The sequence below is a fragment of the Leucoraja erinacea genome, chromosome 23 (genome assembly GCF_028641065.1).
Source record: "Leucoraja erinacea ecotype New England chromosome 23, Leri_hhj_1, whole genome shotgun sequence".
Lineage (NCBI taxonomy): Eukaryota > Metazoa > Chordata > Chondrichthyes > Rajiformes > Rajidae > Leucoraja > Leucoraja erinaceus.
Window position 1 is genome coordinate 35191286 of NC_073399.1, and position 14539 is coordinate 35205824.

The 14539-nt window shown below is 49.8% G+C and overlaps 1 protein-coding gene across 1 annotated transcript in view; it reads right to left on the reverse strand.

The window, feature by feature from the left end:
- The window catches only part of trim25 (tripartite motif containing 25), a 24676-nt gene extending 15273 nt beyond the window's left edge, over positions 1 to 9403 (reverse strand). The window contains exon 1 of the mRNA XM_055654308.1: positions 8552 to 9403. Within this exon, the coding sequence (XP_055510283.1) occupies positions 8552 to 9157 (606 nt within the window). The 5' untranslated portion in view covers positions 9158 to 9403. The remainder of the gene's footprint in view (positions 1 to 8551) is intronic.
- Between the last annotated feature and the right edge of the window lie 5136 nt (positions 9404 to 14539).

The following is a 14539-nucleotide window of genomic DNA, read 5'->3' on the forward strand; positions in this document are numbered from 1 at the left end:
TTACGAAAGGTAAATCATGTCTGACGAATCTTATAGAATTTTTCGAGGATGTAACTAGTAGCGTGGATAGGGGAGAACCAGTGGATGTGGTGTATCTGGACTTCCAGAAGGCTTTCGACAAGGTCCCACATAAGATATTAGTATACAAACTTAAAGCACATGGCATTGGGGGTTCAGTATTGATGTGGATAGAGAACTGGCTGGCAAACAGGAAGCAAAGAGTAGGAGTAAACGGGTCCTTTTCACAATGGCAGGCAGTGACTAGTGGGGTACCCCAAGGCTCAGTACTGGGACCCCAGCTAATTACAATATATATTAATGATCTGGATGAGGGAATTGAAGGCAATATCTCCAAGTTTGCGGATGACACTAAGCTGGGGGGCAGTGTTAGGTGTGAGGAGGATGCTAGGAGACTGCAAGGTGACTTGGATAGGCTGGGTGAGTGGGCAAATGTTTGGCAGATGCAGTATAATGTGGATAAATGTGAGGTTATCCATTTTGGTGGCAAAAACGGGAAAGCAGACTATTATCTAAATGGTGGCCGATTGGGAAAGGGGGAGATGCAGCGAGACCTGGGTGTCATGGTACACCAGTCATTGAAGGTAGGCATGCAGGTGCAGCAGGCAGTAAAGAAAGCGAATGGTATGTTAGCTTTCATTGCAAAAGGATTTGAGTATAGGAGCAGGGTGGTTCTACTGCAGTTGTACAGGGTCTTGGTGAGACCACACCTGGAGTATTGTGTACAGTTTTGGTCTCCAAATCTGAGGAAGGACATTATTGCCATAGAGGGAGTGCAGAGACGGTTCACCAGACTGATTCCTGGGATGTCAGGACTGTCTTATGAAGAAAGACTTGATAGACTTGGTTTATACTCTCTAGAATTTAGGAGATTGAGAGGGGATCTTATAGAAACTTACAAAATTCTTAAGGGGTTGGACAGGCTAGATGCAGGAAGATTGTTCCCGATTTTGGGGAAGTCCAGGACAAGGGGTCACAGCTTAAGGATAAGGGGGAAATCCTTTAAAACCGAGATGAGAAGAACTTTTTCCACACAGAGAGTGGTGAATCTCTGGAACTCTCTGCCACAGAGGGTAGTTGAGGCCAGTTCATTGGCTATATTTAAGAGGGAGTTAGATGTGGCCCTTGTGGCTAAGGGGATCAGGGGGTATGGAGAGAAGGCAGGTACGGGATACTGAGTTGGATGATCAGCCATGATCATATTGAATGGCGGTGCAGGCTCGAAGGGCCGAATGGCCTACTCCTGCACCTAATTTCTATGTTTCTATGTTCTATGTTTCTATGATTCCGTTAGTCCAAAGAGCAGAATCTAACTCTCCCCTGAAAATATCCAGCGAATTGGCCTCCACTGCCTTCTGTGGCAGAGAATTCCACAGATTCACAACTCTCTGGGTGAAAACGATTTTCCTCATCTCAGTCCTAAATGGCCTACGCCTTATTCTTAAACTGTGACCCCTGGTTCTGGACTCCCCCAACATCGGGAACATTTTTCCTGCATCTAGCCTGTCCAATCCCTTAAGAATTTTTCTGTTTCTATAAGAATCCCACTCATCCTTCGAAATTCCAGTGAATACAAGCCCAGCTGCTCCATTCTTTCATCATATGACAGTCCCGCCATCCCGGGAATTAACCTGGTGAACCTACGCTGCACTCCCTCAATAGCAAGAATGTCCTTCCTCTAATCAGGAGACCAAATCTGCACACACTACTCCAGGTGCGGTCTCACTAGGGCCCTGTACACCTGCCGTAGGACTTCCTTGCTCTTAAACTCAAATCTTCTCGCAATGAAGGTCAACATTCCATTTGCTGTCTTCACTGCCTGCTAAACCTGTATGTTTACTTTCAGTGACTGATGTACAAGGACACCATTCAGATAATAATCTGCCTTCCTGTTCTTGCCACCAAAGTGGACAACCTCACATGTATCCACATTATACTGTATCTGCCATGCATCTGCCCACCCACCCAACCTGTCCAAGTCATCCTGCAGCCTCATAGTATCCTCCACGCAGCTCACACTGCCACCCAGCTTTGTGTCATGCGCAAACTTTGAGATGTTACATATAATTCCCTCGTCTAAATCGTTAATATATATATTATAAATAACTGGGGTCCCAACATCGAGCCTTGCGGTACCCCACTAATCACTGCCTGCCATTCTGAACAGGACCTGTTAATTCCTACTCTTTGCTTCCTGTCTGCCAACCAGTTCTCTATCCATGTCAATACCCTACCCCCAATGCCATGTGCTTTAATTTTGCACACTAATATCTTGTGTGGGAACTTGTCAAAAGCTTTTTGAAAGTCCAGATTCACCACATCGACTGGCTCTCCCTTATCCATTCTACCTGTTACATCCTCAAAACATTCCAGAAGATGAGTCAAGCATGATTACCCCTTCTTAAATCTATGCTGAGTTTGACCGATCCTGTCACTGCTTTCCAAATGTGCTGCTATAACAATCGACAGGCATCTTCCCCACTGCCGATGTCAGGCTAACTGGTCTACAATTCCCTGTTTTCTCTCTCCCCCCTTTCTTAAAAAGTGGAGTTATATTGGCTACCCTCCAGTCTACAGGAACTGATCAAGTGACTATAGAACATTGTTAAATGATCACCAATACATCCACGATTTCTAAAGCCCAGTCCCATCATAGGTTAACCCACTCATTCCTGGGATCATTCTTGTAAACCTCCTCTGGACCCTCTCCACAGCCAGCACATCCTTCCTCAGATATGGTACCCAAAATTGCACACAATATTCCAAATGCAGCCTGACCAGCGCCTTATAGAGCCTCAGCATTACATCCCTGTGTTTGTATACAAGCCCTCCTGAAATAAATGTGAGCATTGAGTTTGCTTTCTTTATTGCCGATTCGACTGCAGATGAACTGTTTGAGAATCCTGCACCAGCTCCCAAGTCCCTTTGCTCCCCCGATTTCTGGATTCTCTCCCCATTTAGAAAATAGTCTCCGCCTTTATTCCTACGACCAAAATGCATGACTCCACACTTTGCTGCGCTGTATTCCATCTGCCACTTCTCTGCCCACTCTCCCAACCTGCCCAAATCCTTCTACAGAGTCCCTGCTTTCTTTACACTACCTGCCCCTCCACCTATTTTCATATCATCCGCAAACTTTGCCACAAAGCCTTCAATCCCCTCGCCCAAATTGTTAATACACAACGTGAAGAGTGGCTGCCCCAGCACCGAGCCCTGCGGAACTCCACTAGTTACTGACAGCCCAACAGAACAAGCCCCCTTTATTGCCACTCTGCCCTCTGCCATCCAGCCAACCTGCTATCCACGCTGGTATCTGCCCTCTCATCTAACTTAAACAGCCGCCCATGTGGCACTTCATCAAAGGCTTTTTCACCCAAAGGAAAATCATTTTCACCCAGAGAGCTGTGAATCTGTGGAATTCTCCGCCACAGAAGGCAAACTCACTGGATGTTTTCAAGAGAGAGTTAGATTTAGCTCTTTGGGCTAAAGGAATCAAGGGATATGGGGAAAAGCAGGAACTGATTTTAGATGATCACCCATGATTCAAGTATTAAAGAGGTAATAATGGGGCATTTGGATAGCAGTAAAAGGATTAGTCCAAGTCAACATGGATTTATGAAAGGGAAATCATGCTTGACTAATCTTCTGGAATTTTTTGAGGATGTGACAAGTAAAATGGATGAAGGGGTGTCAGTGGATGTACTGTTGTACCTCTTGTGAACAGGTTCACCCACTTAGAAGATGTCGGGACAGAAGACATCACACTGAGCGGCGGACTGGCTTGTGAAGCAAAAAGGGCTGTTGACAAAACAGGCCAAAGTCAGGCAAGGCCATTGTAGTTTGAGACTCTATTGTGAGAGGTACGGACAGGGGTTTCTGCGGCAACAGACAGGATGCGAGGATGGTGTGCTGCCTTCCTGGTGCCAGGATCCAGGATGTCACGGACAGAGTGCAGAAAATCCTCAAGGGCGAAGGTGAACAGCCAGAAGTGGTAGTGCATGTCGGCACAAACAATGTCGGAAAGAAGGGGATGAATATTCTGCAGCGTGACTTTAGAGAGCTCGGAAAAATGTTGAAAAGCAGGACCTCCAGGGTTGTTATTTCCGGTTTGCTTCCAGTTCCTCGTGCTGGCGAGAGCAGGAACAGGGAGATACGGGACCTGAACGTGTGGCTGAGGATCTGGTGCACGGGGCAGGGATTTAGATTCTTAGATCACTGGGATCTGCATTGGAGTAAGGGGGAACTGTACAAAAGTTGTACAGGTGTGGGACCAGCATTCTGGCAGGCAGGTTTGCCACTGCTACACGGGTGGTTTTAAACGGAATAAGGGGGGTGGGGGGTCAAATGGGATGGTGGAGGATGGAGTTAAAGGAAAAGAGAGCAAATGAATTGTTAATGACCCCAGAATTAACGGGAAACAAAGCTCACAAAGGGATAGGATAGTATGGCCAAGTGTAATAGGTATCGATGTGAAAGGTGAGATGCGTAAGGAATTAAAAGTATTGTATATGAATGCGTGAAGTACAAGAAGTAAAGTAGATGAGCTTGAGGCTCAGTTACAGGTTGGTAGATATGACATTGTGGGGACATTGTGGCTGCAGGAGGATCGGGCTTGGGAACTTAATATTCAGGGTTATACATCCTATAGAAAGGACAGGCAGGTGGACAGAGGAGGGGGCTAGCTCTGTGGGTGAGGTAGAGTCACTGTGGATTGAGTTGAGGAATTGTAAAGGCAAGAAGACACTAATTGGTGTTATTTACAGACCCCCAAATAGTAGCCGGGATGTAGGGTGTAAGTTGCAGCAGGAGTTAAAACTGGCATGTAACAAAGGTAATGCCACTGTGGTGATGGGGGATTTAAATATGCAGGTAGACTGGGAAAATCAGGTTGGTTCAGGACCCCAAGAAAGAGAGTTTGTAGAGTGCCTCCGAGATGGATTCTTAGAGCAGCTTGTAATGGAGCCGACCAGAGAAAAGGCAATTCAGGATTTAGTGTTGTCCAATGAACCAGATATGATAAGAGAACTCGAGGTAAAGGAACCGCTTGGAGGTAGTGATCATAATATGATGCAGTTGAACAAAGGGACTATGAAGGCATGAGAGGGGAGCTGGCCAAGGTAGACTGGAAAGGGATCCTAGCAGGAATGACGGTGGAACAGCAATGGCAGGAATTTCTGGGCATAATCCGGAAGACGCAGGATCATTTCATTCCAAAAAGGAAGAAAGATTCTAAGGGGAGTAGGAGGCAACCGTGGCTGACAAGAGAAGTTAGGGATAGAATAAAACTAAAAGAAAAGATGTATAACACAGCAAAGAGTAGCCGGAAGCCAGAGGATTGGGAAACTTTCATAGGACAACAGAAGGAAACAAAACGGGCAATACGGGCTGAAAAGATGAAGTACGAGGGGAAGCTGGCCAGGAATATAAAGAAGGACAGTAAAAGCTTCTTTAGATATGTTAAGGGAAAAAGAATAGCAAAGTCAAATGTGGGTCCCTTGAAGGCAGACACGGGTGAAATTATTATGGGCAACAAGGAAATGGCAGAAGAGTTGAACAGGTACTTCGGATCTGTCTTCACTAAGGAAGACACAAACAATCTCCCAGATGTACTGGAGGACAGAGGATCTAAGGGGGTAGAGGAACTGAAAGAAATTTTCATTAGGCGAGAAATAGTATTGGGTAGGCTAATGGGACTGAAGGCTGATAAATCCCCTGGACCTGATGGTCTGCATCCCAGGATCCTCAGGGAGGTGGCTCGAGAAATAGTGGACGCATTGTTGATCATTTCCCAATGTTCAATAGATTCAGGATCAGTTCCTGTGGATTGGAGGATAGCTAATGTTATCCCACTTTTCAAGAAAGGAGCGAGAGAGAGAACAGGGAATTACAGACCAGTTAGCCGGACCGGTGGTGGGAAAGATGCTGGAGTCAAGTATTAAAGGGGTAATAATGGGGCATTTGGATAGCAGTAAAATGATTAGTCCAGGTCAACATGGATTTATGAAAGGGAAATCATGCTTGACTAATCTTCTGGAATTTTTTGAGGATGTGACAAGTAAAATGGATGAAGGGGTGCCAGTGGATGTAGTGTATCTAGACTTTCAGAAAGCCTTTGATAAGGTCCCGCATGGGAGACTGGTGACTAAAATTAGAGCACATGGTATTGGGGGTAGGGTGTTGACATGGATAGAAAATTGGTTGGCAGACCGGGAGCAAAGAGTAGGAGTGAACGGGTCCTTTTCAGAATGGCAGGCAGTGGCGAGTGGAGTGCCGCAAGGCTCGGTGTTGGGGCCGCAAGTATTTACCATATATATTAATGATTTGGAAGAGGGAATTAGGAGCAACACTAGCAAGTTTAGGGATGACACAAAACTGGGTGGCAGTGTGAACTGTGAAGAGGATGTTAGGAGGTTGCAGGGTGCCCTGGACGGGTTGAGTGAGTGGGCAGATGCGTGGCAGATGCAGTATAATATAGATAAATGTGGAACGAAATATTTGAAATCTTCACAAAATTATTTAAAATAAAACTTGTACCAAAAGCAGAATGGATCATTTTTGGAATATCGGAAGGTAACCCCGAATTAAACTCGTTTCAAAAGAACTTACTTAATTACGGTCTAATAATGGGAAAAAAGCTTATACTCAAATTTTGGAAAAATGCTCCAATACCAACGATAAAAATGTGGATTTCAAACATGTTCGAAACACTACACTTGGAAGAGATGAGACTCCTCCTAGCAGGCAAATCAGATCACTTCCAAAAGACATGGTCTGCATTTATGGAACTATTACAAGCATAAGGTGCAATAGTAATTAAATGGACTTTGCCCCCTGCCAAGTATCGCGCACAAACCCCCACACTGCAGCAGAGCCACTGTTGTGCCGCTGCCGGTCGGAACGGCTGTTGAATGTTTAGTAGAGTGTTAAAATTGTTCATGACATGTATTTTTTAATTGTAATTCCTATTTATTTTTTAATGCAAACTGAATGGACACTGGTTGAGCAACGTTTTTTTGTTTCCTCTGGGTATGCGAATACTCAGGAAATGACAATAAAGATTTACAATTACAATTACAATTAATTTAAAATATAAATGGTACCAGGATCTGGTAACGGGGGGTATAAAATAATTTTTTTTTAAAACACGGTTGGTATATCCTTTTTTGTGAGTTTTGTGTTACAATAGAGCGATTGTTTTTCCTTTTTTTTTTCTTTTCTTTCTAGGGTCTATTTCCTTTCTTTACTTCCTTCTCTAACTTCTTCCCTAAGGGGTTCTCTTCTCCCAACACTTTCCTGCACCTTCACGATTCTTGCTTACTTTCCTTACTTCTTTTATTTCTATCTTTTTAAAGCTCGAAAAACGAAGTGGTACAACATAATGTAATAAGATATATCTGATGTGTATTATTGTAAATTACTGTACATAAAAATAAAATAAAATAATAAAAAAATTAAAAAATATATAGATAAATGTGAGGTTATCCACTTTGGCGGCAAAAACAAGGGGGCAGATCATTATCTCAATGGGGTTAGGTTAGTTAAGGGGGAGGTGCAGCGAGACCTGGGTGTCCTTGTACACCAGTCACTGAAAGTTGGCGTGCAGGTACAGCAGGCAGTGAAGAAAGCTAATGGAATGTTGGCCTTCATAACAAGAGGATTTCAGTATAGGAGTAAAGCGGTTCTTCTGCAGTTGTATAGGGCTCTGGTGAGACCACATCTGGAGTATTGTGTACAGTTTTGGTCTCCTAATTTGAGGCAGGACATCCTTGTGATTGAAGCAGTGCAGCGTAGGTTCACGAGATTGATCCCTGGGATGGCGGGACTGTCATACGAGGAAAGATTCAAAAGACTAGGCTCATAAAAGGACTGGACAAGCTAGATGCAGGAAAAATCTTCCCAATGTTGGGCGAGTCCAGAACCAGGTGCCACAGTCTTAGAATAAAGGGGAGGTCATTTAAGACTGAGGTGAGAAAAAACTTTTTCACCCAGAGAGTTGTGAATTTATGGAATTCCCTGCCACAGAGGGCAGTGGAGGCCAAGTCACTAGATGGATTTAAGAGAGAGTTAGATAGAGCTCTAGGAGCTAGTGGAGTCAAGGGATATGGGGAGAAGGCAGGCACGGGTTATTGATAGGGGACGATCAGCCATGATCACAATGAATGGCGGTGCTGGCTCGAAGGGCCAAATGGCCTCCTCCTGCACCTATATTCTATGTTTTCTAGGCTATCGGAACCCCCCCCCCCCCGTGTCAGGGCCTGTGTCGCAGCGTCACTGCTCTGTACTAACTCAGCGGCGGCAACAGGCCAGATGACACATATAGTTGCCTCTGCGTGACTGAGGGAGTGACTCGGGGCCCACGCCCACACTCTGTGCCAAGCAGTGTTTGCCCAGCACAGTCGGAGCCACCCCCCCCACCAGTCACCTGCCCCCCTCCCCCCCCACACACACACTCCCACCCCCCCTCCCCCCCCCCCCCCCTCCCCTACACAACCACCCCTACAACCCCTACACCCCTGACCCCGGCCCCGCTCACCTGCCGCTGCCCGCGGGCCTCCTCCTCGGTGCGGGTGCTACAGGTACCGTGTTCGAGCAGACAAACAGCGCAGAGACACAGAGCGTGTTGCGGGCATCGGAACTCGAGTAGTTTGTGGTGATGGGGGCAGCAGCGCTGGGCGAGGTCGGGCAGCGGCGGGCACAGCGAGTGTGACCGCAGGGCCGGGCTATTGACGTGCGGCTCCAGGTGAGGCCCGCAGTACGAGGCCAGGCAGGTGAGGCAGGTGCGTGTGGCGGCGGCAGCGGCGGCGGGAGGGCAGGCATCGCACGGCACCGCCGTGTCCCCGTCACCGGCCCCGTCCCCGTCCCCATCACCGGCCCCTTCCCCGGGCAGCGCCCGACCCAGCCCCGCCACCACGGCGCACAGGACACGGTTGGGCCGTAACTCCGGCCGCTGGGCCCAGAAGCTGCGGCATTGCGGGCAGCTGAAGCCGGCGGATGCGCCTCGTTGTTCGGCCCAGTACAGAGCTAGGCAATCCTGGCAGAAGTTGTGGCCACAAGGCGCCGTCACCGGCTCCCGCAACAGCTCCAGGCAAATGGCACAGGTCAGCTCAGCCGCCAGGTCCGGCAACGCCGCGCTCTCCATCGGCCTGTCCCGGCCTGGCCCGGCCTGTCCACCCCTGCCCTGTCCACCCCTGCCCTGCCCGGACACGGAACCTGCTCCCGCGGCGCCCAGTCCCGACTACCGAGGGCCGGCCCCTGAAGCGGGAAGCAGCCGCGGCGCCGCCCACGGGCTCTGAGTGATCGTCGAACCGTCCACCCGCGCAGCGCGGCTCATCCCGGGGCGGCAACGGGTCTGGATCACGGACCAGCCGGCAAAAGCAGCAACACCGCCCCAACACAGACGTGTCTCCGCCCCAACACAGACGTGTCTCCGCCCCAACACAGACGTGTCTCCGCCCCAACACAGACGTGTCTCCGCCCCAACACAGACGTGTCTCCGCCCCAACACAGACGTGTCTCCCCCAACACAGACGTGTCCCCCCCAACACAGACGTGTCCCCCCCAACACAGACGTGTCCCCCCCAACACAGACGTGTCCCCCCCAACACAGACGTGTCTCCCCCCCCCCCCCAACACAGACGTGTCCCCCCCCCAACACAGACGTGTCCCCCCAACACAGACGTGTCCCCCCCACAGACCCCCCAACACAGACGTGTCCCCCCCAACACAGACGTGTCCCCCCAACACAGACGTGTCCCCCCAACACAGACGTGTCCCCCCAACACAGACGTGTCCCCCCCAACACAGACGTGTCCCCCCACACAGACGTGTCCCCCACAACACAGACGTGTCCCCCCAACCCAACGTGTCCCCCCCCAACACAGACGTGTCTCCCCAACACAGACGTGTCTCCCCCCCAACACAGACGTTTGTCCCCCCCAACACAGACGTGTGTCTCCCCCCCAACACAGACGTGTCTCCCCCCAACACAGACGTGTCCCCCCCAACACAGACGTGTGTCTCCCCCCCAACACAGACGTGTCTCCCCCCCCAACGTGTCTCCCCCCACACAGACGTCCCCCCAACACAGACGTGTCCCCCCCAACACAGACGTGTCTCCCCCCAACACAGACGTGTGTCCCCCCCAACACAGACGTGTCCCCCCCCCAACACAGACGTGTCTCCCCCAACACAGACACACCACAGACGTGTCTCCCCCCCAACACAGACATGTCCCCCCCCCAACACAGACATGTCCCCCCCAACACAGACGTGTCTCCCCCCCAACACAGACGTGTCCCCCCCCCAACAGACATGTCCCCCCCACACAGGCGTGTCTCCCCCCCCACCACACGTGTCCCCCCCAACACAGACGTGTCTCCGCCCCAACACAGACGTGTCCCCCCCAACACAGACATGTCCCCCCCCAACACAGACATGTCCCCCCCAACCAACACAGACGTGTCCCCCCCAACACAGACGTGTCTCCCCCCCAACACAGACGTGTCTCCGCCCCAACACAGACGTGTGTCCCCCCCACAACGTGTCTCCCCCCAACACAGACGTGTCCCCCCCAACACAGTCTCCCCCCAACACAGACGTGTCCCCCCCCAACACAGACGTGTCCCCCCCAACACAGACGTGTCTCCGCCCCAACACAGACGACGTGTCCCCCCCAACACAGACGTGTCGTGTCCCCCCCAACACAGACGTGTGTCCCCCCCAACACAGACGTGTCCCCCCCCAACACAGACGTGTCTCCGCCCCAACACAGACGTGTCTCCCCCAACACAGACGTGTCTCCGCCCCAACACAGACGTGTCCCCCCCCCCAACACAGACGTGTCTCCCCCAACACAGACGTGTCCCCCCCCCCCCAACACAGACGTGTCCCCCCCAACACAGACGTGTCTCCCCCAACACAGACGTGTCCTCCCCCCCAACACAGACGTGTCCCCCCCAACACAGACGTCCCCCCCAACACAGACGTGTCCCCCCCCAACACAGACGTGTCTCCACCCCAACACAGACGTGTCCCCCCAACACTCTCCCCCAACACAGACGTGTCCCCCCCCAACACAGACGTGTCCCCCCCAACACAGACGTGTCCCCCAACACAGACGTGTGTCCCCCAACACCGTCTCCCCCAACACAGACGTGTCCCCCCCAACACAGACGTGTCCCCCCCAACACAGACGTGTCCCCCCCAACACAGACGTGTCCCCCCCCAACACAGACGTGTCCCCCCCAACACAGACGTGTCCCCCCCAACACAGACGTGTCTCCCCCAACACAGACGTGTCTCCCCCCAACACAGACGTGTCTCCCCCCAACACACGTGTCTCCCCCAACACAGACGTGTCTCCGCCCCAACACAGACGTGTCTCCCCCCAACACAGACGTGTCTCCGCCCCAAAACAGACGTGTCTCCCCCGCCCCCCAGACGTGTCTCTCCCCCCCCCCACAGCGGGACGTGTAACGGACTTTGCACTTTGATGCTCCGCCTACTGCACTTTAGTTTGATGTGACTCTGTTTATGTACAATCTGTTTCCATAGCTCGCAGAACCATCACGCTCTTCAACCTCCTTCTCTCCCCCCCCCCTCTCTATCTCTATCTCTCTCTCCCCCCTCCCTCCCCCCTCTATTTCTCCCCCCCTCTCTCCCTTCCCTCCCCCTCCCTCCTCTATCTCTCTCCCCCCCCCCCCTTTCCTCTTTCTCCCTTTTTTCACACAGAGAGTGGTGAATCTCTGGAACTCTCTGCCGCAGAAGGTAGTTGAGGCCAGTTCATTGGCTATATTTAAGAGGGAGTTAGATGTGGCCCTTGTGGCTAAAGGGATCAGGGGGTATGGAGAGAAGGCAGATATGGGATACTGAGTTGGATGATCAGCCATGATCGTATTGAATGGCGGTGCAGGCTCGAAGGGCCGAATGGCCTCTATTCCTGCACCTAATTTCTATGTTTCTATCACGCTCTTCAACCTCCTTCTCCCCCTTTCCCTCCCTCTTTCCTCCCCCCTTTCCTCTTTCTCTTTCTCCCCCCCCCCCCCCTCCTCCTCCTCTCCTAAATATAACTCTCTTGAAAACATCCAGTGAATCAGCCTCCACCGCCTTCTGAGGCAGAGAATTCCGCAGATTCACAACTCTCTGGGTGAAAACGTTTTTCCTCATCTCAGTCCTAAATGGCCGACCCCTTATTCTTAAACTGTGACTATGGAAGTTATATAGAAGTATACATAGCAGCAGATGTCAGCTATTTTACGTGATCAGACATTAGCTTATTTTACTTAATCTCACGTGATTGTTAGCTGATTTGAGTATAGGAGCAGGGAGGTCCTACTGCAGTTGTACAGGGTCTTGGTGAGACCACACCTGGAGTATTGCGTACAGTTTTGGTCTCCTAATCTGAGGAAGGACATTCTTGCTGTAGAGGGAGTGCAGAGAAGGTTCACCAGACTGATTCCTGGGATGTCAGGACTTTCATATGAAGAAAGACTGGATAGACTCGGTTTGTACTCACTAGAATTTAGAAGATTGAGAGGGGATCTTATAGAAACTTACTAAATTCTTAAGGGGTTGGACAGGATAGATGCAGGAAGATTGTTCCCGATGTTGGGGAAGTCCAGAACAAGGGGTCACAGTTTAAGGATAAGGGGGAAATCCTTTATGACCGAGATGAGAAAAACATTTTTCACACAGATGGTGAATCTCTGGAATTCTCTGCCACAGAGGGTAGTTGAGGCCAGTTCATTGGCTATTTTTAAGAGGGAGTTAGATGTGGCCCTTGTGGCTAAAGGGATCAGGGGGTATGGAGAGAAGGCAGGTACAGGATACTGAGTTGGATGATCAGCCATGATCATACTGAATGGTGGTGCAGGCTCGAAGGGCCGAATGCCCTACTCCTGCACGTATTTTCTATGTTAGGTGCCGGGCTGTAGTAACGTTTCTGATGAATTAGGTAATCCCGAGGTTTGGTAGACCTACAGAAATCAGCTTTGACAACGGATTGGTTTTCATTCAGAGAGTAGTCAAGCTGGTGCTACTGGCCCTTAGAGTAAAACAAATATTTGGATGTGTACCACCTGCAGTCACAGGGCATGTTGGAAAGAATAAATGGAACATTGAAGGCTAAGATAAATAAGATTTGTGTAACTACAAAGTTGAATTGGATCGATGCCCTGCCATTGGCACTGAAGAGATGTTGCATGCAAACTAACCGAATAACCCACATGAGATGTTTATTGGGCGACCCATGTAGGTGGCACAAGGTACCGAGTTTGGAACAGGTAGAATTTAAACAGTGTATGCAACAGTTAATTACGATACACTAGTCTATTTATGCACAGGCAAAGCAGAATCAGTTGGAGGTGGACCAGGAGGAGGGACCCTTTAAACCTGGAGACAAGGTGTATGTATGTATGAGCTTTCTGAACCACCCACCGCTGTTCAGGTAGAAGGTTGATCTACCTGGTACCATCTCAATCCCTACATGAGGGCTGTTCCGCAGGTACGACTCGATAATGGACCTCGGTGAGAGAACGGTACTGCAACGGAGAAGAAGGGTTTGGAAAATGCTAAACAATGTTTATAAGAGAAGCTGGATCATTTGTCCTGCCCCACGTAATAGAGGGAGTCTCCCGGGGACCCAGAGAAAGAACACTACACAGCATTACATTTACTTAATTAAAAGACCCTGCGTTTTAGAGCTTTATGGGTGATTCCACCTGGGGAATGTGTGTGTGGTTTTCTTTGTCTATGGAAAGGAGTCTCAAAGGAGGGAGTTATATGGAAGTATACATAGCAGCAGATGTCAGCTATTTTACGTAGTCAGACATTAGCATATATTATTTAATCTCAGTGGTTGTTAGTCATTTAGCAGCACTTAATTAAATAATTTATCCAGTAAACAAGAAACTAAACAAGTTACTTATTTCTACGTTTGCATCTTTGTATTCTTAATAAATACATTTGTATCTTTGTACTCAACTTATAAACTAGGATGTAACATTAACCTTTAGCTGTAGCTGGGAAATAAGGGTGGCAAAGATTAGAGTAACAGCTGGGATTTAAGGGTGGCGAAAGAGGAAGAGTTATGAGGGGAAATTTAAGAATCTAGATAAGTTTAATAAGACTGAACCAAAGTTAATGGTGGCGAGACAGAGAAGGTTAGAATGGTAGATTGATGCAAGAGGACCGCAGCATGCAAGATAAGGTAGAGGAGATATGGCTGTAAAACTGTAATCAAAAGCAGCCTGTTGCGATGATCTGAGAGCAATCGGACAACGGACAGGCAAGCGGGCGGGCGGGTATCTTCCCTGAATATTCCAACCGATGTTTGCAAATAAAGGACTTTCGTCTTCTTGAAGAATTCTCCGTGTCTGTGTCATCTTATCCAACTCTGAGTCCCTTAACCACGACACCCTTCTCTCCCCCTCCCTCTCTCTGCTCCCCTCCCTCCCCCCCCCCCTCTCTTCCCATCCCCCCTCCCCCCCTCTCTCTCCCCTCCCCCCCCCCTCCCTCCCCCTCT